This window comes from Carlito syrichta, unplaced genomic scaffold (assembly GCF_000164805.1).
Source record: "Carlito syrichta isolate Samal-C Ts95f unplaced genomic scaffold, Tarsius_syrichta-2.0.1 Scaffold302126, whole genome shotgun sequence".
NCBI lineage: Eukaryota > Metazoa > Chordata > Mammalia > Primates > Tarsiidae > Carlito > Carlito syrichta.
In genome coordinates, this window is record NW_007246222.1 from 357,693 (window position 1) to 384,965 (window position 27,273).

The 27,273-nt window shown below is 37.2% G+C and overlaps 1 protein-coding gene and 1 pseudogene across 2 annotated transcripts in view; one reads left to right on the forward strand and one right to left on the reverse strand.

Annotated features, from left to right (window-relative positions):
- CTNND2 (catenin delta 2) overlaps positions 1-27,273 on the forward strand; it is a 981,613-nt gene that overhangs the window by 164,435 nt on the left and 789,905 nt on the right. The window contains exon 2 of one of the 2 annotated variants that reach the window (XM_021711379.1): positions 15,262-15,398. In XM_021711379.1, the coding sequence (XP_021567054.1) occupies positions 15,267-15,398 (132 nt within the window). In that variant the 5' untranslated portion in view covers positions 15,262-15,266. Of the gene's footprint in view, positions 1-15,205; positions 15,399-27,273 lie in introns of those variants that run through there. The other variant, XM_021711381.1, reaches the window with a different exon arrangement.
- LOC103258426 lies at positions 25,329-26,465 on the reverse strand (annotated as a pseudogene).

A 27,273-nucleotide genomic window follows, 5' to 3' on the forward strand; every position in this document is an offset into this window, starting at 1 on the left:
AAATATATTTTTAGAATACTTAGAGTTGATTATTAATTTTTCATATAATAAGTAAAAACAGTGCAATGCTTTGTCCAGTTTTCAATTTTTACACTCTACATTTTTTACTCAGAGCAGATGATAAAGAAGTTATAATATTAAAACTTCTCTAGCCCCTGGATCAGCCTCTTTTTAATAATATTGTAGTGCTTATAGTAGTATAGGCTTTATAAACTCTTTAGAATTATTTTGCTTTCCTTTTCTGGATTTTATCATAATTAAGGTACAAAGTATTAGAATATAAAAGCAATATTTTCTCCAACTTTATACTTGAGAAATTTCAGAATGAATGGTGGAAGAGATTATTAACATTAGTTAAATTGTAAACTCATCAGCAAAATTCACTGATAAATCTCTTTTAAATTGTCACTTGATTGCTTTTCTAAATAGAAATTTCAGGTTTACTTTTTAATGGAGTGTGTCTTTGATTTTCTGATATAAGAAAGTCTGCGAAATTTTACCCTGAACAGGTGGGTGTCTATGTGATCTTAATTTTATTATACCAAGAAGTTAAGAAATACATTTTGATTTTAAGTATGTATTCCTTAAATCACAAATTTCAACACAATATAATATAAATGTTTTAAATTGTAGTTCAGTTATCAATTATTATTGATTATATCTTAGTATAATATATAAAAGATATTTAACAAAGGATAATTTAGATATAAAATATATTTGGCAATAATTTTAATAATTATTTAACAATAATAATCACTGATAATTTTTCCAATATCTAGAGCATTATCATTTATAAGGTATAATAAGAAAAATTAACATTTTTGGATCTTGACACAGACCTAGAACATAGAATATTCCTTGCACTGATGAGGAAACAGATTCAGGAAAATATTTTTCCAATAGGACAGTCATAAAATCTGAACCCCTTAAGGCAGAACAAAATTTGTTTTCCAAGAGAATTTCAGATTACTACACTATATTCTTTTTACTGAGAAACTTTTGTAACTGTGCCCCATCATGCACTCTAAAGAGTGTATCAGACAGGATGGGTTGGGTATGCCATAGCAACAAACAATACCAAAATCCCAGTGGCTTAATGCAAACAGTCTATTTACCACTCATGCATTATGTCCTGTGTGGGTGGATGAAACCTCCTCTTCCTTACAGTCATTCTACAACATCTTATGCCTTTGCCACCTTAATAAGATGCACAGAGTTTTTCAAAGCAAGGGAAAACCGAGGATGCAGAACCACACACTGGCTCCTAAATGCTTGTGCTCAGTCTCAATTCATTGACCAAAGCAAGTAATAACAGCAAGACTGATGTTAAGTGTATGCTTTCCTAGCTGAAAAATTAAAAATGGAAAGTAGTGAGTAGCACTAATAGCAACCAAGATAAAATGAACTCACTGTACCTTGAATTGGGGAAGAATTCAATTGGTTCATACCGGGACCCAAAGAGGACTAGTTGAATGAGAAGAAAGTCAAATGCTAGAATACTGGCTTGCCTGTGAAAATAATAATGAATGAAGAGAACTTGCTCAGAGGATCTTGCAAAATCCTGCCAGAAAATCAATCATTGTAAACTTAGCACCAGTCATAGCTATATAATTGGGGATTTTGATGGGCATTCGCTAAGAGAGAATAGTTGAAACCTAAATATATAAGGATCTGTTTTTTTTAATAAGTTGCAGTAAGTAAATAGGATTAGATCATCTTATGACATTAAAACTTTAAGTGTGTCCTCATCACCATTCATGTATAAAGACTATTGTTTTATGCATATTTTATGGGAACTGTAAACTGAAGTCATCCAACTTAACAGGATGTCCAAAAATATCATCCTGGACTTCAGCAATAACTATGAAAGCTTCCTTCTGTAGTGTCTGTGTACACTATTCAGTAAAATCCTTGAACTTCTTTACAAATCTTTATATATACAAATATAGAATGTATTATGAAGTCATGATTACACTTAAGCTAAGTTGTTAGTAAATTTTTTTCTCTGATCCTTACAAACTTTTTACCCTTCTTAGAGATGCAACAAACCAGGGGCTTGTGATAAGTCATAAACTCTGAGGAACAGTATAGAATAAATCTTGGGGAAGGGAGCAGAATCTGTGGCCTAGCTTATTTCTCATTCATTCCATGTGGCTGTGTCTAAAAGACTATCATCAAATCACTGCACTCTTAACATTAGGTAATGAGCCCTAAATGAACCTGAAGATTGTTATATACTCAGTATTAGTTATCTATTGTTGCATAACACTTTACCCCAGAACTTAGCACCTTAACACAACTAATATTTATCTCATGGTTTCTGTGAGTGAAAAATTCAAGAGCCACTTAACTGGGTGGTTTCCAGATCAGGGTTTCTCTCCCCTCCCCTCCCCTTTCCTATCTCTCTCTCTCTCTCTCTCTCTCGTTAGAATTGTCCGACAGAAATTTTGTTTATTTATTTAATTTATTTTAGAGTTGTGGGGTACAAATGAGAATTTACTATCTAAGTACGTCACCTGCAGGAGAAGTTTGGGCTTCTGGCTGGCCCTATCTCCCACTTGTAGTGTACCAGGTACCCAGTATGTGGCCGTGTGTCCCCATCTATCCTCCCTCTGTCCCTCCTCTAGCAGTGTCCTGCATCCTCTGAGTCCACCCTCGTGCATGTGTCACCTTTGCAGCAACAGATCAGGGTTTCTTACATTATTACAGTCAATATGTCAGCCAGATTTGTGTCATCTGAAGGCATGCCTGGGGCTGGCTCACTCTTACGACTGTTGGTTGTAGGCATTTGTTTTTTGTCAGTTGTTGGCAGGAGGCCTTAATTTCTCCTTACATGAACCTCTCTGTGGAACTGCTTGAACTTCCTCTCAACATGCAAGCTGACAACCCTCCGGTGAATGATCCAAGAGAGATCAGTAGGGGAGTCTCAGTGTCTTTTATGACTTGTCTCAGAAGTCTTATACCATCACTCCTACTGTATTCTTTTCGTAAAGAGTTACTATTTATAGCCCACTCTTGAGGGATGGGGGGTTAAAGTTCATTTCCTGAAGAGAACAGTATCATAGAACCCGTGGGCATAGTTTGAAACCAACATACTCTCACAAACCAAACTTCACAGAGATACTGATAACTAATGAGCACATACGATGTATATGCAGGTAAGAGGTAAGATATTTTCATTAGAGGTAATTGAAAAAGGGGACAATACCTGAGAGTCTTATTTTGATAAAAAGAGGATTTGGTAATAAATAAATACTATATTTTTTGCTAGATAAGGTAATGTTTTGATTTGTGCAAATCACAAATTAAACAAAAACGATAAAAAATTAGCAAAAGTAAGGTTTGGGATTGATAATCACCTTTTTATAACATACTATTATGTTTCTGTTTAAAATTAGTTATTGATCACACACCAGAATATTTGAAACCATGAGGTGTAATATTTAATGATATAAAAAATAAGAAAGATTCTTTGCTGAGTTTGTACCTTCACAACTATAATAAAATCTCTGTATGTATACAATTTAGATTTAACTCTCCAAGTGATGCTTTTTTTCTTGAAGTTGTGTGTTGCTATAGGCAAATTATATTACTTAAAATTTCAAAGTTTGTTGACTGTGGGTAAAAGGGTCAATATGTCTTGGCAGCTATCAAAAATTATTATTTGACTGCATTCAAGTGTTTGTTCTATGTTTGTTCTTCTAAGATCAGTAGACATCTATTTTTAAAATGTCTAAGTCAATGGTAGAAACTAAAGTTATATAGGTATAGTTGAAACTCTAGTAGAGTTAAATTTAAAACACTGATTGATGCTTTCCCTGCTGCAATGGGTTAAACATATTGGCTGAGTGCAGATATTTATTTGCAGTGTGAAACGTTGTCACAACCTTGACCAATCATTGATAGCAATTGTGGAAAAAAATAGATGTGTTGTTGAGCTTCAGTATCTTGAGAAATTGTGAAGTGGCAGATACATATTTGCAATCAATATGAAAGGTAAATTGCCATAATTTGAGTGGACACTTTCAAGTACTAGGAAGTAAGGACATGTTGTGAACCACTGTGTGGCTGGCATTTGAGGACCTTCTGTATAACACATTGTGACGGTCAGAGTTGGTAATTCACAGTGGTAAAATTGTTGAGGACTGGCTTTAGAGCATGATTTTTTTTTTGTACCAGATTTTATTATGTATATCTGTGATTAAGTAAGGAATCTAAACTGGAAAACTGCACATTTGTAAATATTATTAGGGAGACTATTTGGGAAGACAGGCTGTTTTTCATAAACATAGATGTTTTTGTTTGGCATTTTGCATAGATAATGACATATTAGATGGATTCCAAGTCTGCAGGAGCTGCGTGAAGGGGAACTCTAGCACCTGAGACATTTGGCAGTGACAGTGTGTTCTTGACACTCACAATATGTGGTGAGCACTGTATTAGGAGCTGTGCTAAGCGTGCTTCAATTTTCAGCCAAAAGAATAGTCAATTCACCTCTGAGCCTCTTCTTTTATAAAATACGTTGAACTTCTTATAATAGGGAGAGTCAAAGTTTGAGACACTATGCTATTTCAATTTTTGTTCAATCTATTGTTGTTTTAATAGGTCTATAATTTCAGACTTCCAGACTTTATTTTTCTGGCATAATGATAAGTGTCCCCATGGTTTAGCAAAGCCCTCAATCAGCTGTTGAAATATATTTATGTTATCTAGGAGAATTAGGATGGTTATTGACTCAAGAATTGGATTGCTGTATAAGTTACAGTAAAGACGAACCCTGGAACTTATATTGTGTTATCATAATTGTTCATTTTTATCTAGGCACATTTACGTTGTAAATGTAGACATATGTGTGATTAGTAGAAATATACATGGTTTGGCTACTTTAATATTATGTATCACTCAAACTCATTAATTTGACTATTTCTATTTTATAGATTTATATTTAATAGATTTAATTTAATAGATTCAATATTTCTATTTATAATCCTAGAAAGAGTTATAGGATATTTGGGTACTAATCAGTGTTGTAAGTGTAAAATTCCTTGACAATTTAAAATAGAGATGACAATGCATTATAAATATTCTTCCATTAAATACAATAAGTATTTAATGATGTCAGTTCTATACCAGATATTATCCTAGGCTCTGAGATTATAAATATGAATAAGCCCCAATTTCTGTGCTCAAAAAATTCATGAATTAATTAGGAGACATAGAATGTAAACTAGATGGTATTTCCAGGATCCAAGATATTGAGTACATCATTGATTCAATAACAGTGTTAGTTGCAAGTGACAGAAAATCCATCTCCAATGGTTTAAGGAAAAGGGGGACCACAATCACCTACAGAAGCTTCCTAATTTCAGAATCATTAAAAGATTTTTTTTTTAAATCACAGAAAAAAATGATCATCACGGTTCATAGTGATGAATGCAATGCCAAAGTTGAAGTTTATGAGGGTAACAGTGAAGAGAAAGCGATGTGTGGGTCTGGAGTTATGTGGAAAGGTTGCAGAAAAGAAGCAGCACATGCATAGAATGATGGAAGGGAAAAGAGAAAAGGAGTTTGGCCACCAAACAGTCTTGGGGATGATAAAGGCATGGAGGAAAACAACTCTGTGTGTGCACAGTGCAATTCAATAAGATGTATTGAGAACTCCAAGAGGTTTGGTTACCTGTAGCATAAGGTGTGAGGGGCAAGACAACATCTGAGAATGAAGTAAACCCGACAAGAATAGCCTCATGCATCATACAAAGCAGGTTGAATTTGCTTCTCTATGTCAATGGTTTCCAAACTATTTTGCATCCATTAATTTAGTGTGCAACCACTAGCACTTTTAATGAAATTGAATAGAATAGGAAATTTAGTGCGTCACATGTTTCTTATGAAACAAGGCTTTGTTTCTCGTGAAATTTTATTTCAGTTAAAATATGTGGTTGTGTGTCACTGGACCATGATATAAAATACATTTTGCTCCCCCCCCCAAAAAAAATTGGAAACCTCTGTTCTAGGTGCTGAGATCCACTCAAATAAATTTAGAAAAAAATAATGCGTTGTTATCAAATTGTTGGTAAATAAGGTTGATTTTCACAATAAACAATCAGATAATTGATTGGAGGAGGCCACACTGCAGGATAGAAAAACAGGTCAGAAAGTTTTTGTGAGTGCCCAAGCAAGAGATGGAGGGGTCGTGCTGGATGTGGTTTGTTTCTGAGGTTCTTGTGGAGCCATTATTTTATTATATTATATTATATCATATCATATCATATCATATCATATCATATCATATCATATCATATCATATCATATTTGAGTTGGAGTCTCACTCTGTCGCCCAGACTGGAGTGCAGTGGCCGCTCCCGGCCACCGCAGCCTCAACCTGCTGGTCTCCGGCGATCCTTCTGCCTCAGCCTTCCAAGTAGCCGGAATTACAGGCATGCGCTACCACGCCCGGATGATTTTTTTATTTATTATAGAGATGAAGTCTCGCTGCCCAGGCGGGTCTCAAACCCGCAGGCTCAGGCAATCCACTCACCTCAGCCTCCCAAGGCGCGGGATTACAGGCTGAGGCACTGAGCCCGGCTGTGGAGCCATTATTAATTAATAATGGCTGTGGAGCCATTATTAATAGGTAGTGGACTGTTACAAATGTGTAGGGATGGACATCAAGTAAGGTCTCAGCTGGAGGTAAACATCTGAGACATTATTTGCACATCCAGTCTCAGGTGAGGATGTGTATGGCTTTGCCAGAGAGTGGTATGGACAATGTTCAGTGAGAAGAAATAGAAGGCATGGACCTCTTGGAAACTCTCATAAGTTTGATGGTGCCTTTCAACCTCATTGCACTGGCCCACTGGGGTTCCACAAACCGTCACAGGGAAAGTTCCACTTCGTTTTTTAATAATATAATATGTGTTACATATCGATTATTTGCTGAAATCAGCAAGCTCAAGATTATTAACAAACTCAAGGTCATAATCCAACTTCTTAAAACCCTCTTCGAGCATCTCCCAATAGCATAGCTGCTGCTGCTCCTGGTTTCCATTGGTCTCGGGTGTTTTTTTGAGTCTCACCCCCAAGGCTCTCCCTGAATCTCAGCCCAGTGGCTTCTCCTTCCCGCTTTTCACGTTTCACTTTATGCATCATTCTGATCCTTTCCCCTCTGCTTGTAACCTTTTGCCTTTCTGCTGACAATCACCGAAGCTCCTACCTTCTTTTGGCTTTTCCCTCACACCTGTGATCCTGTGGGACCCTGACTGTGACTGAGGAATCTGCCAGCTCCACCATTAGAAACTTCTCTGTTGGTTGGCCAGTTCACTTCCTGATTTCCTTTGCCTGTGTCTTTGGCTCTGGCATCTCAGGTTATAAGCTGGGCTGGAATGAGCTCAGGAAGGCAACTTCTCAGCCTCATCTACTGGCTTGTTTTTCAAAATCACCACCTTTTCAAGAGTATTATTAAGGTAGACAAGTTGCTGATGTCATGTTTGTTAAAACTAGATGAACGTGCGTGTGATCCTGCTTTAAGAAACAGGATTGTGAGACACTCAGAGAAAAGAGCCAATGGAAGACCCTCTTCTCTGCTCACCGACTGCATCTTGCTAGAACTTGGCTGCCTATGAGTCTCTCTAATGTTAGTACCACCATTCCATCTTTCTCTGTAGTACCCTCCACGGAAGCTTTCTTTTTTTTTTTTTTTTAAACCTTCAGACATATTTTATGTCACTACTAAAAATAATTCAGGCAAACTTTAAGTCTGTGGTGATAGTCAGGTTGGTCCCCCTCAGTGATTCATAGCTCATGCAGTGACACAGAATGGGTCTTCTGACCCACCAAGCTGTGTTCAACCTCCCACTGCTTCTGCTTCTGTGAACACACAGGTAGACCCATCATCCCCTTGTGTTCGACATGTGAGCCCAACACTCAGATCCCTGCAGCTCTCCACCCTCCACCCATCACATCTTCCACTGCAGCAGCAAATGATCTTATGTCTCTGACTGCATGAATAATATGTAACCCCCAACTTCTCAAGTAGATCTGGACATGCCTCCACCTCCCGTCTTTGTCATGCCTTGGGGTTGCATGTTCTGACCGTGGCTCAGTGCTGCTCCTTCCCATCCTTATTCCCGTCCTTATACTGTGCTCTCCACATATTTTTGCCTGATTATGTATGCAAGTTACTATTTGCATGTATCAGTTCCCAGAAGCCTGCTTGATTGATGGTTCTACCTTAGAAGAAGCCGCTTACCCAGGGTCTGTATTCTCAGACAGTTGACTGAGGCAGAAGACTTAGACTGGTCCTAAAGTTTTGGAAAAGCAGCTATGTTGAGATAAAATAAAGGGAGTATCATTTCAAATACCTTAAAAAGAAATGCTTTCAATGGAAAGCCCATTTTGTTTATATTATGTGCTCTGGTAAACAACCATTATTGATTTGACTCTAATAGTTCCTATATTAACTCAACAAATATTTATTAACTGGCTTCGTTATATTTCATACTGAGCTAGGCATGGGAAACTGAACTTAGACCAAGATAGATTGAGTTTCTGCCCTCATTGTATTTAGTTTTGACAACTATTAATTATTAAATTGTTTATATTATATGATAAGTAGTAATTTTAAATTTCTCTTTGTGAAGTAAAAAGTGAAGATGAATATATTTTGTGTGTGTGAGAATGATGCTATGCCTATTTCTTTTGGTAGTGTCATGCTAGTTACAAATATATAATTGCAGTTTTGATATCCAGAATACCAATGAGGTGCTTAATATTTTTGCTTATGTCACTAATTTGTACTAATTCACAGATTCTGTGTACTCTGATATTCATAAAAATATGTTTAAGCTTATTCTTCAATTTTGCATAGTAGTAGTCTTTAAATGTTGCTGTTGGAGTGCAAAGTTACACCAATCAACTGTTAAAATATATTAAATTTTAGAACATTAAATTGGTCATATATATATAGATAATAACAATATTTGAAGTATTCTAATGTTCTGTTTATTGTTCACTTGGGCATGAGGTAATAGCAGATTATGAAAGCGATGCCTAATGATGACAGTAAAGGCAAAAGTAAATCTATTTTTGCTACATTTTTGTGTTTTAGAACATAAGATCAAGAACATAGAGGGAGACTATCTAGAAGAGAAAGGGAAACTTTTCTTTGATCTACATGAGGAAAGGAAATAGGGCTAGGTGTTTCTGCACATAGGGTTTGATTGCTTGGTTGTTTGATGTGAAGGGGCAGAAGATCAAGGCAGTTAATATCAGAGTCTCTGGAATTGACCTTATTGGCCGAAGGTAAAGGAAGCAGTAAGAAAAGAGTTTGGAAGTTTCTAGCAACTTTAAAAGGTAAAAGGGGGCCTGTCTGAAGAGAAGAAAAGGGAGTGCAAAGTAGATTTGACAAGCAGTGTTTACAAATCATCGATCATTACATTCTCTGATTGACTTGGGGTGTGGTTTCTGACAAGAGTGCCCAGCTGCCTGAATAATAGCAGCCAAGAAGGATCGCAGGAAAGTGGATTTGGGTTTTAAAGTTTGCAAGTAAAGTCACCGTGTCCTGCCCCACAGTCTTGATATCTTGGCTGATGGCCTGTCACTCAGGTGAAACCCATGGAATCATCCATCTGGACTCTTCTCTGTGTCTCACATACCACATTGTATTTATCAGCAATCCCGCCAGTTCTCCCTTTAAATTAGCCTTGTAATCTGACCTCTTCTTACAATCTCTAATGCCTGGGATTCAAGATGCAGTGAAAGATTACATGCAAGAGTTGACTCTACAGGGCCATCAATAAAACATTCAGCAATGATAGAAATCTACGTTTCACTGTTCAGTACAGTAGCCACTGGCTACACTGTTCAGTACAATAGCCACCTATGGCTATCGAGCACTTGAAATAGGAATAGAATAGTACAACCAATGAGCTTACTTTTTGATGTTATTTAATTTTGATGAATTCAAATTTAAATAGCCTCATGTGGCTAGGGACTGCTGTTTAGCAGTTCATCTGTAATGAATGAAAAATCTTGAGTCCTGCAGCCTGCCAGCAATTTGGAAACTGGAAGCATGTGACATCGGAGAGTGAGATCCCAAGGACCTTGAGAGTGACAGAGTAAGAGAAGAGTTGAGAAGTCATGGAGCAAAGACCATATCATGGCCAAAGGAGCTTGTTGCTGAATTAGAGAGGAGGAGATGAAGAAACTGTGGCACAATAATGCTGGGTGGGCTACGTAAGTGAAGGATTGTGTGACACAGAGCTATTGGTTATTGTGTTGAAGATGGCCATGCCTTGATGCCTAAGTCATCAGTTGCTGGGAAGAAGTGACTAAAAAAGGAACACGTTTGGATATTAGAATATCCAATTAGAATTTTATTTTGAAATTAGAATTTGAAAATATGAAATTAGAATTTTATTTTCTTTCCGGGTGTGGTGGTTGTCAATAAAATATGATGTTGAATGTGGTCCCTGAATTGAGAGCAAGAGAGCTTGGCTTTCTAAAATACAGATACGATTTTCATATATTGCCAAGCATAATGTAAATTTATAGTGACTCGTGTTTGGGGGAAAAAAGTTTAAAATGCTCACTTGGAAATCAGAAAAGCTTATTGTATATGGATGGAAGAGTTCAAATTGAAAATGAGGCTCTGAATATGGGAAGCTACCTGCTTTTCCTATGATTATTATCCCAGCCAATTTTTTTGAACTTCGGACTGCATTCTCTGACAGTGATAGTATTATGGATATCTTTAAGTCAGTGCTTTGTTCTTCAGGCTTATTTCATGCCAATGGAGCACAATCTTTTGTGAGCTTTGCTTTATCTAGGTGTACTGATTTGAAATGGTATGGGACACATGCCTTCTCTGACACCTGTAATTCATTTTCGATGAATGTGTTAACCAAGAGTGTACTATAGTTCCACCCTGTTACTGTCAGGTCCCAAGATTCCCTTGCCCACCCCCCAGGGGAACTGGGGAAATCAAGCTGAGAACAATCGAGCCCTTCTTATATTAGTTTGTTTAGACTGCCATAGCACAATACCACAAACTAGATGACTTAGACTACAAAAATTTCTTTTCTCTTAGTTCTGAAGACCAAAAGTCCAAGGTTAAGGTGTCATGACTGGTTTCTGATGAGGCCTCTCTTCCTGGCTTGCTGATGGTGCTTTCTCATTGCAGTCATAAAGTCTTTCATCTGTGTGTAAGCAACAAGTCAGAGAGATTGTTAGTGTCTCCTTCTTCTTATAAGGACATCAGTCCTGCTGGGTTAGGGTCCTGCCACTCTGTGACCTCATTTAATCTTAATAATCTCTCTGAAGGCCTGTCTCCAAACACAGTCACATTGGGAGTCAGGACTTTAGCATATTAATTTGGGGGGACACAATTTACTCTGTAACACTGTTCATACATGTGTAGGCATATAACAGTGCCCAGACTTGGGCCAAGGAATTGCTAGTATTGCTGTTTTGTTATTTTCTGGACATTGAACTTGTTGGTACCAAGTTTTACTAGCGCGAACCTCCCCCACTCCCAATTTAGAGCTGTTCTTCTCTTGCTACTGCTTCTTTTTCCCATGTAAAACATGGATCTGTTGGAAAAAAAAATCAACTTGGGTATTTGCAGATTGTAATTTTATTATACATAGAAAGACTTCTTACATGGTACCTGTTTGAAGGGTATGAGTAACTGCTGTATAGGGTGAATAAATCTATGGGAAATGTCCACTGTACTTGAAGTCAAATGAAATCAAAGCCAAAAAGATGCATCTTCTACACAAGTAGGTACAATAATCTAAGGGAATGATAGAAGTCAGAGTGGTTAATGTTGTGGGGAGTTGATATTCTCATGACACCTCCGGTGGATAGATATGTTGGTAGCAGGACTTTAGTGTCAAAAGTCTGAAAAATACAGATTCCTAGTTCATCAATTCTACTGCTAGGAATTTATCTATTGAAAATGTCATAAAGGTAAAAAGGGGGTAAAAAATGCAAGCAATAGGTGGTTAAGTAAATTTTGATGCAAATCACTTATCGACTCCCAAGTATTCATTATAATTCAACTGTAGAATAATGTTGGTTGACATAAGAAATTGCCCGTGGGATGTTGCCAAGCAAAAATAAATAAACAAACAAATAATAAAAATAAAATAAAATAGTTAAATTAAAAGCATTACACTAGTATCCTATTATGTGAAAATCATTCTACAGAATAATTTATATCAGAAAAATCAATTACCAAAATTTCAGTCAAATACTTAGCTAGAATGGCAGAATTGCTGATGGTTCCTTTCCTTTTACTTATTTATTTTTTACTTTTTGTCTCCCTTCACATTCCAGACTTCCTTGATTTAGCACAGATTAAATAATAATTTTTAGTAGATCAACACTGATTAAGACTAGTCTGTGACCATATTACTGTGAAGTTGAAGACTTAAAGCTATTTATACGTACTGTGAGGCAATCCAGAGCTTGGTTGGGGCAGGTCTTTTTCATACTTCCTTCTCTTCTGTGTGCTCTGAGCTGAGCAGATCGAGATTGGAGGTTGACAGTCTTTCCTGTCCATTGTAGTGAGGACCAATGCTTAAATTAAATCTGGTTTAAAAAAATCATGAACCATGGGAATGGTTCCAAGTCATTTGCATTCAGGAAGAGAGGTTGCCCTGGGTAGCAGCAGTAGCTAGCTCTGTGTGGTGGAATAAACCTTGGAGATCTCACTTCTCTTTCTATTATTGCTGTAAGGAGAAAGTGGCTAGATAAACAGGCCTAATTACTTCTCGTACTGTGTGGGTCAACCTTGTCAAGTGCCTAAGGATAAACCTTGATTCAGTGTCTATTAAATCCCATATTTTATTATGACAGGTCAGTGTCATACTTTTAAGAGTTACATTTTATAAAAATTAGTTTGTAGGCTAGCATTTAGGAGGGAGTACAGGTTATGGGAAATAGGCTAACATGTCAAAGAACACTAAAACAGGAATGAAAAGGCAGAAAGCTGAGTTCTGGGCCCTCTTAACTTTGGGCCCATAGACAATTTCTTTGTCAAAAAACGATGTTGAAAATAATACTGGCTCAGAGCCTGAATTAACGTGGACCTAATACAATTTAAGGAGCACAAAAATTAAAATAATAATTTAAATTGTGTGAGAATCCTCTTTTCACAGCATAAGGCTCTCTTATGTAGCATGCCCTGTGGAACCCACTGACATGGATATAGGTGGAAATACAAGGTCAAGGGCAGATCTCTCAGGGACCTGAGGGGACTGTGTACATGGGAGCTATTTGTCCCTGCTCCCTTCCCCATCTCTCAAACATCTCCTAAAGAGAAGGACCCCTATTTTACCTGGTCACAACATGCGTTGACCTGTTTGTCTATATTCCACATAATTGTGAGACTTGATCCAATAAGAGAACCAACCACACATGAAAGCATATTGAATACATATGTATACTTTATTATATTCTTCTCAACCCCACCATAAAAATTACTTAAATCACTATTCTTCATCCTTTTGGATTAATACTTTGAGCTTTTTTAGCTACGTGCATTCTGCCAGATTATATTTTAATCTGATCCTGTCTCTTTGTTCAAATTCTACTTTGCTAATATTATTTCCCAAAACCCTCTCACATATTCTATGTTTGTAACAGATTTACTTTCCCAATGCTATTATAATCCCTGTTGGTGGTATTATGAGTAACTCCAGAAAAAATAAAAGCAAATCCAAAGTTAGTTGGAATGTCCAGTGAGAAATTTGGATGACCAATTTTTAATCCCATATTTTACGTAAAATTCTGTAACGGGGACTTACAGGTTTGCCTATCTCTAAATTATTAACTAAATGTAGTTATTAACACAGGCCAAGGGCTACTATGAAAATTATTTCTCTTAATGTAAAACCCGGGACACTCAGATATAATATAATTGAAAATATCTTTTAATGTTTATACAACACTGGTTCCTGGAGGGACATATAGTATAATAGCTTTAGGCAAGAAAATAATTTCTACCTACTCCAGCCTTTTATTTCATGGGGATTTTGTAATGCCTTGGCAAACGTTGCCCTCAGTTAATTACTGTTAGGCGTTGCGAGATGATATATGTGACAAATACTTTGGTCCCTGTTTTAGCCTATTCAGGCTTGTATAACAAAATATCATAAACTGGATGCTTCTAGACAACAGAAATTTATTTTTCACAGTTCTAGAGTTGAGAAGCCCAAGATCAAGGCACTGGCAGATTCAGTGTCTGGTAAGGGCTACTACCATCCTGGTTCACAGATGGTGCTTTATTGCTGAATCCTCATATGGTGGGGAAGAGTGAAGGGTGATCTGAGTGAGTGAGGGTGGTTTTCAAAGGACACTAATCTTATTTATGAGGGTTCTACCCTCATGACCTAATCACCTCCCAAAAGTTTCGCCTTCTAAGACCATCACTTTGGGGGTTAGAATTTCAGGTTTTGAATCTGGGGGACATAAACATTGACCACAACAGTCTGATTTATTTCTGGGAGAAACATAAGTACAAGAAAAAAAGTAACTAGGGAATCTTGTTTTTAACCTGTACATATGTATCTACTTATGCATTGGGTTTAATGTTATTTGATATTCTGCTTTCTTTTATAAATAAATTCAGACAAAATAAACTAGTAAATGGGACTTGTCAGCTTTAGGGAGTTTTTGTCTGCTGTCTGTCACAGAGTAGGAACTCGGTAAATATTGTTAGAGTGGATTAGTTATTTACTGTATTTCACAGTAGCAACTAAGTTTCTTATATTAAATCACCTATCTCTTGAGTTATTGATCATTTTATTTTTTCTTTACAAAGGGGAATATCTGATAGATTTTCTTTTGAATTGAGAATATACTTGCCTAAGTGATAAATTTGCATACAACAGATATACATTTGTAATTGGACTAGCTTCTTTGACTCAGTACTTCTTTATTTCTTTACTTTTTCTCATAATCTGTCTTCCCTTTTTTCTTCTTATCATTTCTTTCCCAATTTGCCTCAAAGACAAAACACACAGGTGTTAGTGTGTTCTGGAATTTGGTTGGGGCTGATGTATGGAGAAAACATTCTATTTATTTGTATTGTTTACTTCTATTTACTTGTATTTTCCCCTGCTATCATTACACCATGTTCTTTCTCTGCAGTCCCTAGCTGTAATTTTCCTGGCATGTAATCCTTAAAGTTGCCTAATAGCTATGCCTGCTTGCGATGATCGCGTCCGGTTGTACTAAGCGTGTCCTCTTGCCTTGCAGGAGCTATGCCTGTCCCAGACCAGCCTTCGTCAGCCTCAGAGAAGACCAGCTCCCTGAGCCCTGGCTTAAACACCTCCAACGGGGATGGCTCTGAAACAGAAACCACCTCCGCCATCCTCGCCTCAGTCAAAGAACAGGTAGAAACATTCCATTTTTGTGACATATGTTCGGGGACATTGAAAAATTTGTGTTACAAGGTGATTTATGAAGATTAAACGATGTTGGCAGAAAAATCATAATTTTCTAGCAGAATGTTGGTGTTCATATGAATAACATTAAAACATTATTATAATTCTTTTTTACTCTGTTTTTGTTCATGATTTGGGCATCTTTCTTTGAAAAATACTTTATAGGAAAACTTGACAATAGAAACTTCCTATAGGTGCAGTTTTGGCAGATTTCTTGATGGACTTGACATTTAATAATATTAAACGTATAGAGTGAAATAATTGGTCTTTAGAAAATAGAATGTAAACTGTCAAAATATATCCAGAAGGCTGAAAAAATCGTGTGTATGACAACAGATGAATATCACATTAGGTCAAGGCCAACTGGTCTTTCCAGTGTTTCTGAGATAGATCTGGAAGGATACATGTATCTAACTTATCAAAGTTTTAATGACTCTTCCTCCAACATCCGTTTATCATAAGAATGCATAAGTCAATGAAATCTGAATCTTGGATTTAAAATAAATGATTTCATGATTCTTGTAAATAAAAAATGACAAATAAAGAAAACTGGAAGATCCATGTTTTTAAAAATTTACTTCTTTTTCTAAGCATGTTCTAGAAAATAAATTACTTAAAAAAAAAAAAAGGCACAAAAGCCCCCTGTGTTTGGGTTACATAATTTGACGATGCTGAATAGGCAAGGACAGCAGGACAGCATGGTAGGAGTAGCAGAATTCATCTGACTCCAGGAGCATCTTAGCAAGGGCATAGCCAAAAATGGGGCAATTAAACATTTGCAGTCGGCAAGTTTTTCACTTTCCAAATACTGATTGCAGGTGAAAAAAAAAGTCTGAAGCTGGTTGTCACAAAAGTCTATTGTTAAGCACAAGTGAAATGGTCCTTTCTAAATTGTCACCTTTTTCATAACACAGATGAAAGTTGCAGACATATCCAGTATTTGCCTCAGACACCACTCTGACTAGCATTCCATACTTTGTGTTTTTATTCAGATTATAAACCAAATTTGTATTATTCAGAAACAGCATTTGCAAAGACGTAAATTCACATCAGCGGCAACCAGGAACAGAATTTGGAATGACATAATTTCGTGTCAGCGATTGCGAATGAGTTAAGGAAAGAAACTCTACTCAGGGAAGAAGGGCTCTAGAGGAAACAGATTCTGCTTAATAAGTGGGAACTGATATAGGTGAGGGTAGAAAACCATGGAAACAGTCAATTCCACTGATTGATTATCATGTGGTTACAACTAGATGGGAGTGGGAGTGGTCTGGGGACCCAGAAGATCAGGAAGAGAATCAAAAAGTGGGAAAAAGACTTAGGAGACTGGAATAAATATTAGTTAAGTTTGGATAATAGAAAATATCACTTTAGCTCAAGAGTGATGTTTGCATGTTGAGATTGGATATGTTGCTGAAGGCAAAACTGCAAAAGTCTTTTCAGAGAATTTAGTAAAAATGTATTATGTAAAGTTTTTTCTACATAATTAAAAATTTATTTTTTATTTTTGGAAAGCAAGGGTGAGATTCTCTGTAGCAGATAGCTAATGTGAGGAGAAAGAAATATCTGCCCTAGAAACATGAGATGGAGTAACCTGAGGAGTGCATGGCACAACCTCCAAGTTAGACTTTACCTGCAGCATCTGTCTATGTGAAACCAGCAGTCAGCGGGCAGCAAATGCCATGAGCTTTTTTCGTGTGGTCTGATGCAGATAATCAATCTCATTCTTCACTGGAGAATTTTTGTCCTAAATCATTCTTAAGATTTTCTTCTTCTTCTTTCTCAAGTGGAGACTGTTATCTATGAAGTTAAAGCTAAGTTAAATATATTTCCTACAAATGTTATCTGAGTTTGCTTTCAAGTAACTGGCAATGGAGTTAAAATACAAGACAGACATATGTGAAGGATATGAAAATCTAAAAAGTTTTTTATGAAAATTTAGGAAAACTCTCATTAATGTATCATTCAGCTTTAAATGATTTATGCAGATAAAAAAACCCTTAAAATTAAAAGCATTTATAACCCCAGATACTCTATTACTACCCTAGTTTTTCTTGTTCTTTTATTTCTACAAGTATTATAACTCATATTCTTGACTTTTAGAGGAATTTTTAAGTACCCATATTTAGGATATTGATGATTTCTAGGTAGTAAAACAGACATTTTCTTACTTTTAGTCATTTGTGTTGATGTACATAATTTAGGGAAGCAGGAGTGAGGCATCTCTAAGTTTTCACTATAGGGAGAACCACTGCACTCACTGAGTACTTTATACAAGGTCTCATGAAGGCTAAGAAAGCATTTAAAAAGATTTACCTTATATAAAATCTAAAAAGACATGATCTTTTACACAGATTGATGTGTGAGGATAGCATGCCTTCATTTTTATTGAGAGTCTGCATTTGGGATGTCTTGTTTTTATATAAGGAATATATTGGTTGGTGCTCATTATAAAATTCTCATTTGATTAGTATTCTTCTAGTGCTGCATATCCTTGCAAAATCTTTCAGCATTATTAGTGTTACTATAATGTGCAACAATAATTTCTGATATCACAATGCATTATCAGGAAAATGACCTATAACTATTAATCAATTTCCATGTGGTATTTTAGAAAAGCCTTTCATAAAATTAATGATGAAATGATCATCCATGAAAAAGAGGAAATTAAAACACCTTTAGGAAAGGTCAAGAAGATAGAGGATTATCTGCAAAGAACAGTGAACTTTATATTCATTTAGTCAGAGGAGGAAAGAATTATCCATAGCATAGTGTTACCAGATGAACATTCTCCACATATCAAGATTAAAATGAGAATTATTTGATTGCTGATTTTGAATTTATTTCTTATTTTAATCTAGGTGTGGATTGAACATTTTTTTTAAAAAAATCATGGTTTTCCTCTAATTTTCATTGTTAGAACTAAGCTGTGTTAGGAACAATGATTGTTTCAGGATGTGGATTGAGAGATAAAGGCTCAAGTTAGGCCTCCACAGAACTGGGTCATGATACGTGATATACTTTATAGCAAGAAAAGGCAGCAAGGATCAGAAGGCCTTGTGAATATCATATATACAAAAGGAGAGGGGTTGTAATTAGATTGCCTCTATAATGTATTTAGACATACAGGAGGGTAAAGAGAGAAAATGAGTGTATATGTAGAGTTATGAAGTTCATGTGTGAAGGAAAGGAATGGTCAGGCGGCATCTGACTGATGGGACCACCAGCATTCGAAGTAGGTTTGCTCCTTGTTGGCCTTGTTCTTCAGAAAAATGATGGTTGGAAATAGAAACCAAGGAGAAACAAAAGACTTAAACTACTTGTTCAAGATCTTGGGAATTAGTGCTAGGTGTTTCAGTTATGAGTAAATAATTCCCTAAGTGTGACTAGATCTTTCTCCCCAGATCTGCTTCCCCATGAGGAAGCTTCTGTATATTCTGTTATTTCCTACAAGTTTTTTTCCCAAAGCTTAATTTTTTTCTTACAAATTCAATTTATAGCTCTTCTTAAGACATTTACATACCTATCTCTCTTTTGTATAGCCCCAAACTCCATTCCAAGAATTAACTCATCTGGTTGCCTTCTGCTTTGTATCTTTGATAGTATTAGTTGTGTTAATAGGGCACTTGAGGCTATGGCAGGGAAAATAATAAAGGATTGATTAAGGCTTTATATGCTAAGTTAGAAGACACACTTTTAGTTTGTGAGGATCTGTAACATGACAATGTAACACTCCTAATGTCTTTTCATATTTATTACTTTAACTCATTGTTAAATATTCATATGTAAAATCATACTGAATGTTTTAAATGTGGTAGTTTAGTAATTTTTATGAATTTTCCTTATAAAGTGAATTCATGCACATTGTGTATAAAAGTTTAAAGTATTAAGAAATAAAACAAAATTGTATTTGAAAGTGTACCACAATCATAGGTAGTTGCAAATATTAAGGGAGATTTCCCTCCAGAGTTTTATAGAATATATGATTATTTGTACAAAAGTTTAATTTTGCTTCATAAATTTATTTTATTCTTTGCATGTTTAATATTATATTGAGATTATTTTTATATCCTTAAGTACTATTTTAAACATTTTTCTAATGAGGATGTGACATAGATTCCCTGTGAATTATTCAATATTATAATTTTATTTCACTTCTCTACCTTTGTTGATCTCTTTGTTCTATTCAGTATTCTCAGTGTGAAAAAAAAATGACATGTCACACTTCCTCATACATTAATCATTGGACTGCTTTGACAGACAATGCCTGGAGCAAAGATTTGGAAAAAGAGTTTCAGGACCCTTACAAACTCACTTGGTAAATATGTCATCATTAATTACTGACAAGTACCACGGGCAGGACAGCAAAGCAGGGCTCTTGGTGTATAACAGTACCATGTGTAGAGTAGGAAATTAGCCAATAGAATATTCTTCAGGGGCACATGGGGAAAAAGTTGATTATTCAGAGAAACTAAACCAAATATGGCAGGAACAGTCAAGAAAAACATAAGAATTATCTTAGAACAAGGAAATAATGTCAAATGGTATCTCAAAATAAAAATATTTTTTAAAAGAATAGATAATTTTCTTTAGCATTTACACATTTCTTTAAAATATTTGTCTCTATAAGATCTACATGTATGACATTTGCTCAGGTATATAATTAAACAATAACGTTTTTCTTTAGTGATTATTTTGCTCAGTATGTTTGTTGATGACCAAAGAATCTGAGACTTTAAAAAATATTCAGTTCACCTACTGGAAGCTATTTGGGAAATTGTTGTAGAATTGAAATGTGAAATTAGATCGTTTTATTCAAAATCCAGTGCCTTTCCCCCACTACGCTATACTTGCTCATCATTGAGACGTAACAATGGGCTACAATAGGTCATCTAATATTTCTCCTAAGAGAGAAATTTCTCTATGATCAAGGTTTTCCTGAGAGCAAGTTAGATAACACTCCTGTCGCTCTGACTCTTAAGTAGGAAAAGGGGCAGGGAACTTTACATTGGTTTGATCTACAATGTATTTTTGGTATCTGAAGGGATGACTAATAAGAATCCAAATAAAAACAATTCAAGGAACTTCTGTACCTCATATTTATTTAATTTTTTTTCCTTTATTTCAATAGCTTTAGGTTCAAGTTGCTGTCACTCAGCTGCAGTCATAAAAGACAACAAATTCTAGTTATGAGGTTGCATTGTATAGTGGCAAAGAAGTCTGGGCTTGAAGTGTATCTACCACCTCCAACTGTACACATGGTATCTGATAGGTGATTTTGTTCGTCCTCTTACCCCTTCCTCCTTCTGAATCTCCAGTGTCCATCATATCATTCTCTATGCCTTTGCAGATCCTCAGATCAGCTCTCACTTAGAAGTGAAAGCATGCATATCCCTCACTTTTAGTTCGTAATGCCTGTAGAGAAAACGTGACAGGAAGGGAGTACTGTGGGTTAAATACAGTCTTGCTTTAGTTGCAAATTCCTGTTGCTGAGAGTCAGTGGCCTGGACTGCAGTTATTGCTAGCATGCATCAGCAACACAGGTAAACATGCCTGAGGCAGCTCATTCATCATGTTCAAGTTGCTGTCACTCAGCTGCAGTCATAAAAGGCACGTGCAAGTTCATGCCCTGGGCTCTGAATGAGTGAGCTCTGTGGCCTGCTAGAATGGAAATGTGAAGATCAGCACCCTCCCTTTTTACTAATGACAAGTCCTGACTTTCACATTCTACTCATAGCCTCAGGATGCAACTGGACCACTTGGCTAATTACTGTGAGAAAGACAACTCAATATCAATAAGGCAAAAAAAAAAACACCCAAATCACTTTTGACAGGTAATCTTCAACATTTAGAGAGATAAATACTAAATAGCTCCATTCACGAGTCAATAGATTTGGTCATCTGGGAATGCATTTTGCAATTTACACATCCTAGAGGTTCCCTTGAATAAAGATGCTATGCTCAAATTAAAAACTGAAAAGCACATAAAATTCTATCTAACATGATTTCATAATTATTAAACGCAGTCACAAACAATTCCATGTACAATTTTGACACTGCCATCTCGTCTATTTTAGAAAGTTGAAGTCTGGAATATCAACTGTGTTTTAAGTCTATGATTTGATTCAAAAGCTTTTGAAGTACAGTGGTAGCCCTGCTGGTCAGCACCCACATCCATCACTTCCATGGAAGAAGCTCTCCATCCAGAAAGAATATCAGCTCTCTACCCAGCTTACCTATTAACTAACGCAGGCACTTTTATTAAATAATACCACTCACTCCAAGTACTTGTCAGAGACCTGAAATTGCCTCCTGTAGACCTCCTGTCAAAAACCAGAGGCAATTTATTCTTAAAATGAATCACCTAGAGTGTAAATTCTCTCTTTGGGGATCTCTGCTCATACTGGAACAGCGCCTCAGCCCTCTACCGGAACGGCCTCCAAGAAGAAGGCTTTAATAATGCTGCTGTAATATGATGACTCCTCCTTTACAGAGACTTGAGATAAGAAATTACCATACTAGAAGCTTTCCTTGGTTTGTATGGCAGTCTGATACAGAAAACCCTTCCCACCTATAGTCAACAATTTAATATAAATGAAACGTTTTAGTACTAGATATATTATGATTGCTAGTAATAATAATTGATAACTGTGATATATTTTTCTGACTATCATCTAAGCTTATTGGTTCATTTATTAAAGAAAGTTGTGGCCTTATACCCCCCTCCCCCTGAAATGACTGTGTCACCAGCCCTGGCACAGTGCCAGCCATTGAGAAAGGGTTTAATATATTTCTATCAAAGGTATGACTTAAGAAGGAACTTACTGTCTTGTCCTATCCTATTTTAGCTCAAAAGTATATGCTTTGCTTGATCATGATCTTAAAAAATCTCTAGTTTTGTGGCACGAGGGTCTTACCTCCATTGTTATATCAATCATATCCTCTTACCCTTATTATAATGATTGCATTGGATCTAGCTCTTCTCTTTGACTACCCTGCACTGCATATTGTTTCAGAATCGTCCTATTGACTTTGATGAATTTCAGGCCCCCAAACTGCAATTTCCTCTATAAATAACCTTAGTTGAAACTCATTTAATCAAGTGGAATGAGATATTTTCAATTTAAAATGAGACTTACTAGCTGAACTATATCCTTCACTAGTAAAATATGTCTTTTTAAAACTAGACTGTATACTTTATTTCAGTTAAAGGAAAAAAAAAACTACCATGCTAGTTCATGAATCAGTAACTTCACACATAAAAACATACAAATACACTCAGTTATTTTTGTTTATATACAATCATGCCAAGTTTCATATTTGTTGACTATCTTCTTCAATGATTTTTAACTTTCTTGAAAGTGTACTTTCCCCAGAGTTTCAGAGCATTCCAGTTATTTGCTTTAGTGCTTATTTTGTATGTTTTTTATATTCAAGATATTTTTCACATAATTGTGCTTGATAAAACACTTATATGTTGTTCTAAATATTACAACCCTCAGAGCAATCTTTTTTCATTTTTGCTATCTATTCATATGTTTAATGGTGGTGTAGTATATATGCTACACATGTGTAAAGTTCTTTTTATTGTTGGCTTTTTAAAATATTTTGGCACAAGTTACTGTTTGAGCATATTTTTGTGGATTGATCTGAGATAAACAAAAAGCTTACTTCCCTACAACTGTATATCAGAATGATTTCAGTCATCTCTTCAGGTTACAGGAAATAAAATCTTCATAGAAGAAAATGCTATAAAGATTTTTGTTGAAAATGTGTAAGTGCTACTGTAACATATTCTTTATTATGTCCCTGACTCATTTGAGAGGTTTTCAGCATTTTCTTAGGAGAAAACTCTTCATGAAAATGGTGTCTCAAAGCAGCCTATTATTGAAAGCCACTTCACTAAAACATAAACTGAATAAACTTTTAGGTCAACATAGGAAGTCAGTAGGTTGCTTTTTGTTAGAAATGTGGACTCTATCCAAATATTGCAGCATGGTGATTTTAACAGGTGAATTTTGACAACACACTTATCCTAAAGCTCACAGTGGCAGATTAGTATTATTTCAAAGTGACTATAACATTACTTCCCATCACATACTTCTTGTGATGTGAATCTGACTCTCTGCCGTTGATATCTGGGCTCAAAATTCCCTCTTCTTTACTCTAGGTAGGCTTAGGACTGTAGAGGAAGTGACAGCATGTGACTAGGGCTACAGGGCAGTAGACCTCCTACCTGGCTCTTCTGGGATTCTTATTCTTAGAAGCCAGCCACCGTGAAGTGAAGGCACTCAAGCCCCTTGGCTCTTCTGGGATGCTCATTCTTAGAGACTAGCCACCACGAAGTGAAGGCACTCAAGCCCCTCATAGAGGTTGTGTGGGCGGGCACTCAGTTTCTGAGCACACAGCACCATCTGAACACCCACTGCCACTGGCTTCGACTTGCCAGCCTTCCCAGTGAACCTTCTTCAGTCACTCCTTAAGCCCCGCTGAGGCTGTGTAAATCAAAGACCATCTATACCCATTGATATTTGGAGATGAATGACCAAAATAAATGGTTGTTGTGGTCTTCAGCCAATAAGGTTTGAGATGATTTGATAACCAGTTCACTCATTTTCCACGTTTATATATATATAAATGAAAATGTTCTAACATGACTGTGTATATGTACATATATACACAGTCATGTTAGACCATTTTCTCTGTTTCTGTTTGGATCTTTTTTTTTTTTTTCAGTTGAGTTGAATGGAGTCTCACTCTACTACACAGGCTGGAGTGCAGTGGCATGCTCATGGCCATCACAGCCTCAACCTGCTGAGCTAAGGCGATCCTTAAGCCTCAGCCTTCCAAGTAGCTAGAACTACAGGTGCATGCTACCATGCCTGCCTTATTTTTTGATTTGTTGTAGAAATGAGGTCTTGCCAAGTTGTCCATGCTGATCTTGAACCCCTGGCCTGAGGCAATCCTCTGGCCTCAGCTTCCCAAAGTGCTGGAATTATAGGCTTGAGCCACCACACCCACCTGTTTAGGTCTTAGGATTCTATGTAGCCTGAGGTGATTTTTGAAAAAAACAGCTTATTGAGACATAAGTCACATACAATATTTTTCACTTATTTCAGTATATTCACAGAGTCACCCAATTATCACTACAATTTTTTTTTTTAACTGCAGCACTTTAGTTTTCCTTACACAATGATATGTTGCTGGGACCCAATGTTCTCACATAACAGTAGAAAACCAAAATCTGCTGTCATCTCTTAAAGAACTAAGAATCGTATACAAAAACCTCACATAAATTAAAAGGATGAATAAATCTACAGATGTAAATACAAACTGCTTCCAACTCAAGGCAAGTAACAACCAGCGGTGTTCTGGCAGAAAAACAGGAAACTGGGTCCTAAGGCTGAGACCTTTCCAACCCTGCTAGACTGGCTGGCAAGAGAGAAATGACAACTTGTTCAGATCTTGCCAATCTCTAGAGAAATCCTGGAATACTCAGCTCTGACGCATTAATACCCTGTACAGACCAAGACTCTCGGTCACGCAGATTCAAAGATCACAGACTTCTCTTCCATAAGCATTGTTCTTACCTCATCCATGAAGTGACTGAGCCACATGTGTACTAAGGGTCTAAACCAAAGATATGTATAGGGTACTAAACAAATACTAAGGGAACAATTAACTTGAATGCAAGATCAAAACTCAGCAACATGTTCTGCGATCCAGTGCTGATATCATACAAACTTCAAGGACTAATTTCTTTTCAGAGGCTTATCCCAGTTTCGTGAGGCTAGCATGAGGTTTATACATTTGCCAGGGCAAATTTATGCTCATGAATTAACTCATGCAACAAATGCTACTCATCTGCTCACAGTCCATTTAGAAGCATTTGCAGTGGATGATGGAGGGGCCCGACTCATTGTACTCTTGCTTGCTGATCCACATCTGCTTGAAGGTGGACAGGGAGGCCAGGATGGAGCCACTGATCCACACGGAGTACTTGCGCTGAGGGGGAGTGTTGATCTTGATCTTCATGGTGCTGGGCACCAGGACAGTGATCTCCTTCTGCATCCTGTCAGCAGTGCCTGGGTACATGGTGGTGTCACCAGACAGCACTGTGTTAGCGTACAGGTCCTCGCGATGTCTACATCACACTTCATGATGAAGTTGAAGGTGGTCTTGTGGATGCCACAGGATTCCATGCCCAGGAAGAAGGGCTGGAACAGTGCCTTGGGACACCGCTAGATCACCTCTGGAACTGCTCGTTGCCAGTAGTGATCACCTGACCTTCAGGCAGCTCTTAGCTCTTCAGGGAGGAGGAGGATGTGGCAGTGGCTATCACCTGCTCGAAGTCCAGGGCAACGTAGCACAGCTTCTCCTTGATGTGGTGCACAATCTCCCACTTAGCTGTGGTGGTGAAGGTGTAACAGCGCTTGCTCCATGAGAATCTTCATGAGGTAATCAGGTCCTGGCCAGCCAGGTCCAGACACAGGATGGCATGAGGGAGGGCGTAGCCCTCATAGATGGGCACCGTGTGGGTGACCCTGTCTCCAGAGCCCATGACAATACCAGTGGTACAACCAAACACCTACAGGGAGAGCACAGCCTGAATGGCCACATACATGACTGGGTGTTGAAGGTATCAAACATGATCTGGGTCATCTTCTCTCTGTTGGCCTTAGGGTTCAGGGGGACCTTGGTCAACAGCACTGGGTGCTCCTCAGGGGCCACACGCAGTTTGTTGTAGAATGTGGTGTGCCAGATCTTCTCCATATCGTCCCAGTTGGTGACAATGCCATGCTCGATGGGATACTTCAGTGTCAGGATGCCTTGCTTGCTCTGGGCCTCATCGCCCACGTAGGAGTCCTTCCGACCCATGTGCACCATAATGCCCTGGTGCTGGGAATGCCTGACGATGGAGGGGAACACGGCTCGGGGAGCATCGTCCCCTGCAAAGCCAGCTTTGCACATGCTGGCACCATGTTCAATGACAAGGACAGCCATTTCTGCTTCCATTGCAGTCGGCTGAGATGCGGGGCTATGGGTATCCAGGAGAACACAAAGAGTGGGCCAGCAGCCGCAAGTGAGACCATGATCAAGTTTTTAAATACTTTTGTCCCTGCAAAAAGGAAACCTGTGCCCACGAGCAGTCACTTCATTTTCCCCAAGCCCTACAGCTCTAGGAAGCCACTGCTATACTTCCTGCCTCTATGGACTCTTATTCTGGCCATTTTACACAGATGGAATTATAAATGTGGTCTTTTGTGAATGACTTCTCGTAATGTTTCAAGTTTCATCTATTTTATATCATGCATCAGGATTCGATTATTTTTTACTGCAAAATAACTTTCCATTGTATGGATGTACCTCATTTCATTTAACCATTCACATAGTGATGGTTGTTTGGGTTGTGTTCACTTATTGGCTATTGAAAATAATGTTGCAGTGAATATTTATGTGCATGTCTTTGTGTGAACATATGTTTTTTATTTATCTAACATAAATACCTAGGAGTGAAAGTGTTGGGTCCGGTAATAACTCCTGGCTTAACATTTTGAGGCACTGACAAACTCTTTTGGGAAAGAGCCTGCACTTATGAAAATTCCAATTTTTTTTTTCTAATTTTAGAACACTGCTTTTTTTTTTTTTTTTTAGTTTTTTATTTTAAAGATGTGCGGTACAATTCAGGGTTAGGTATACAAATGTTCATTTCAGAATGGCAATTATCAACAACTCAAAAAATAACAGCTGCTGGAGAGGGTGTGGTGAAAAGGGAACACTTCTACACTGCTGGTGGGAGTGTAAACTAGTGCAACCTCTGTGG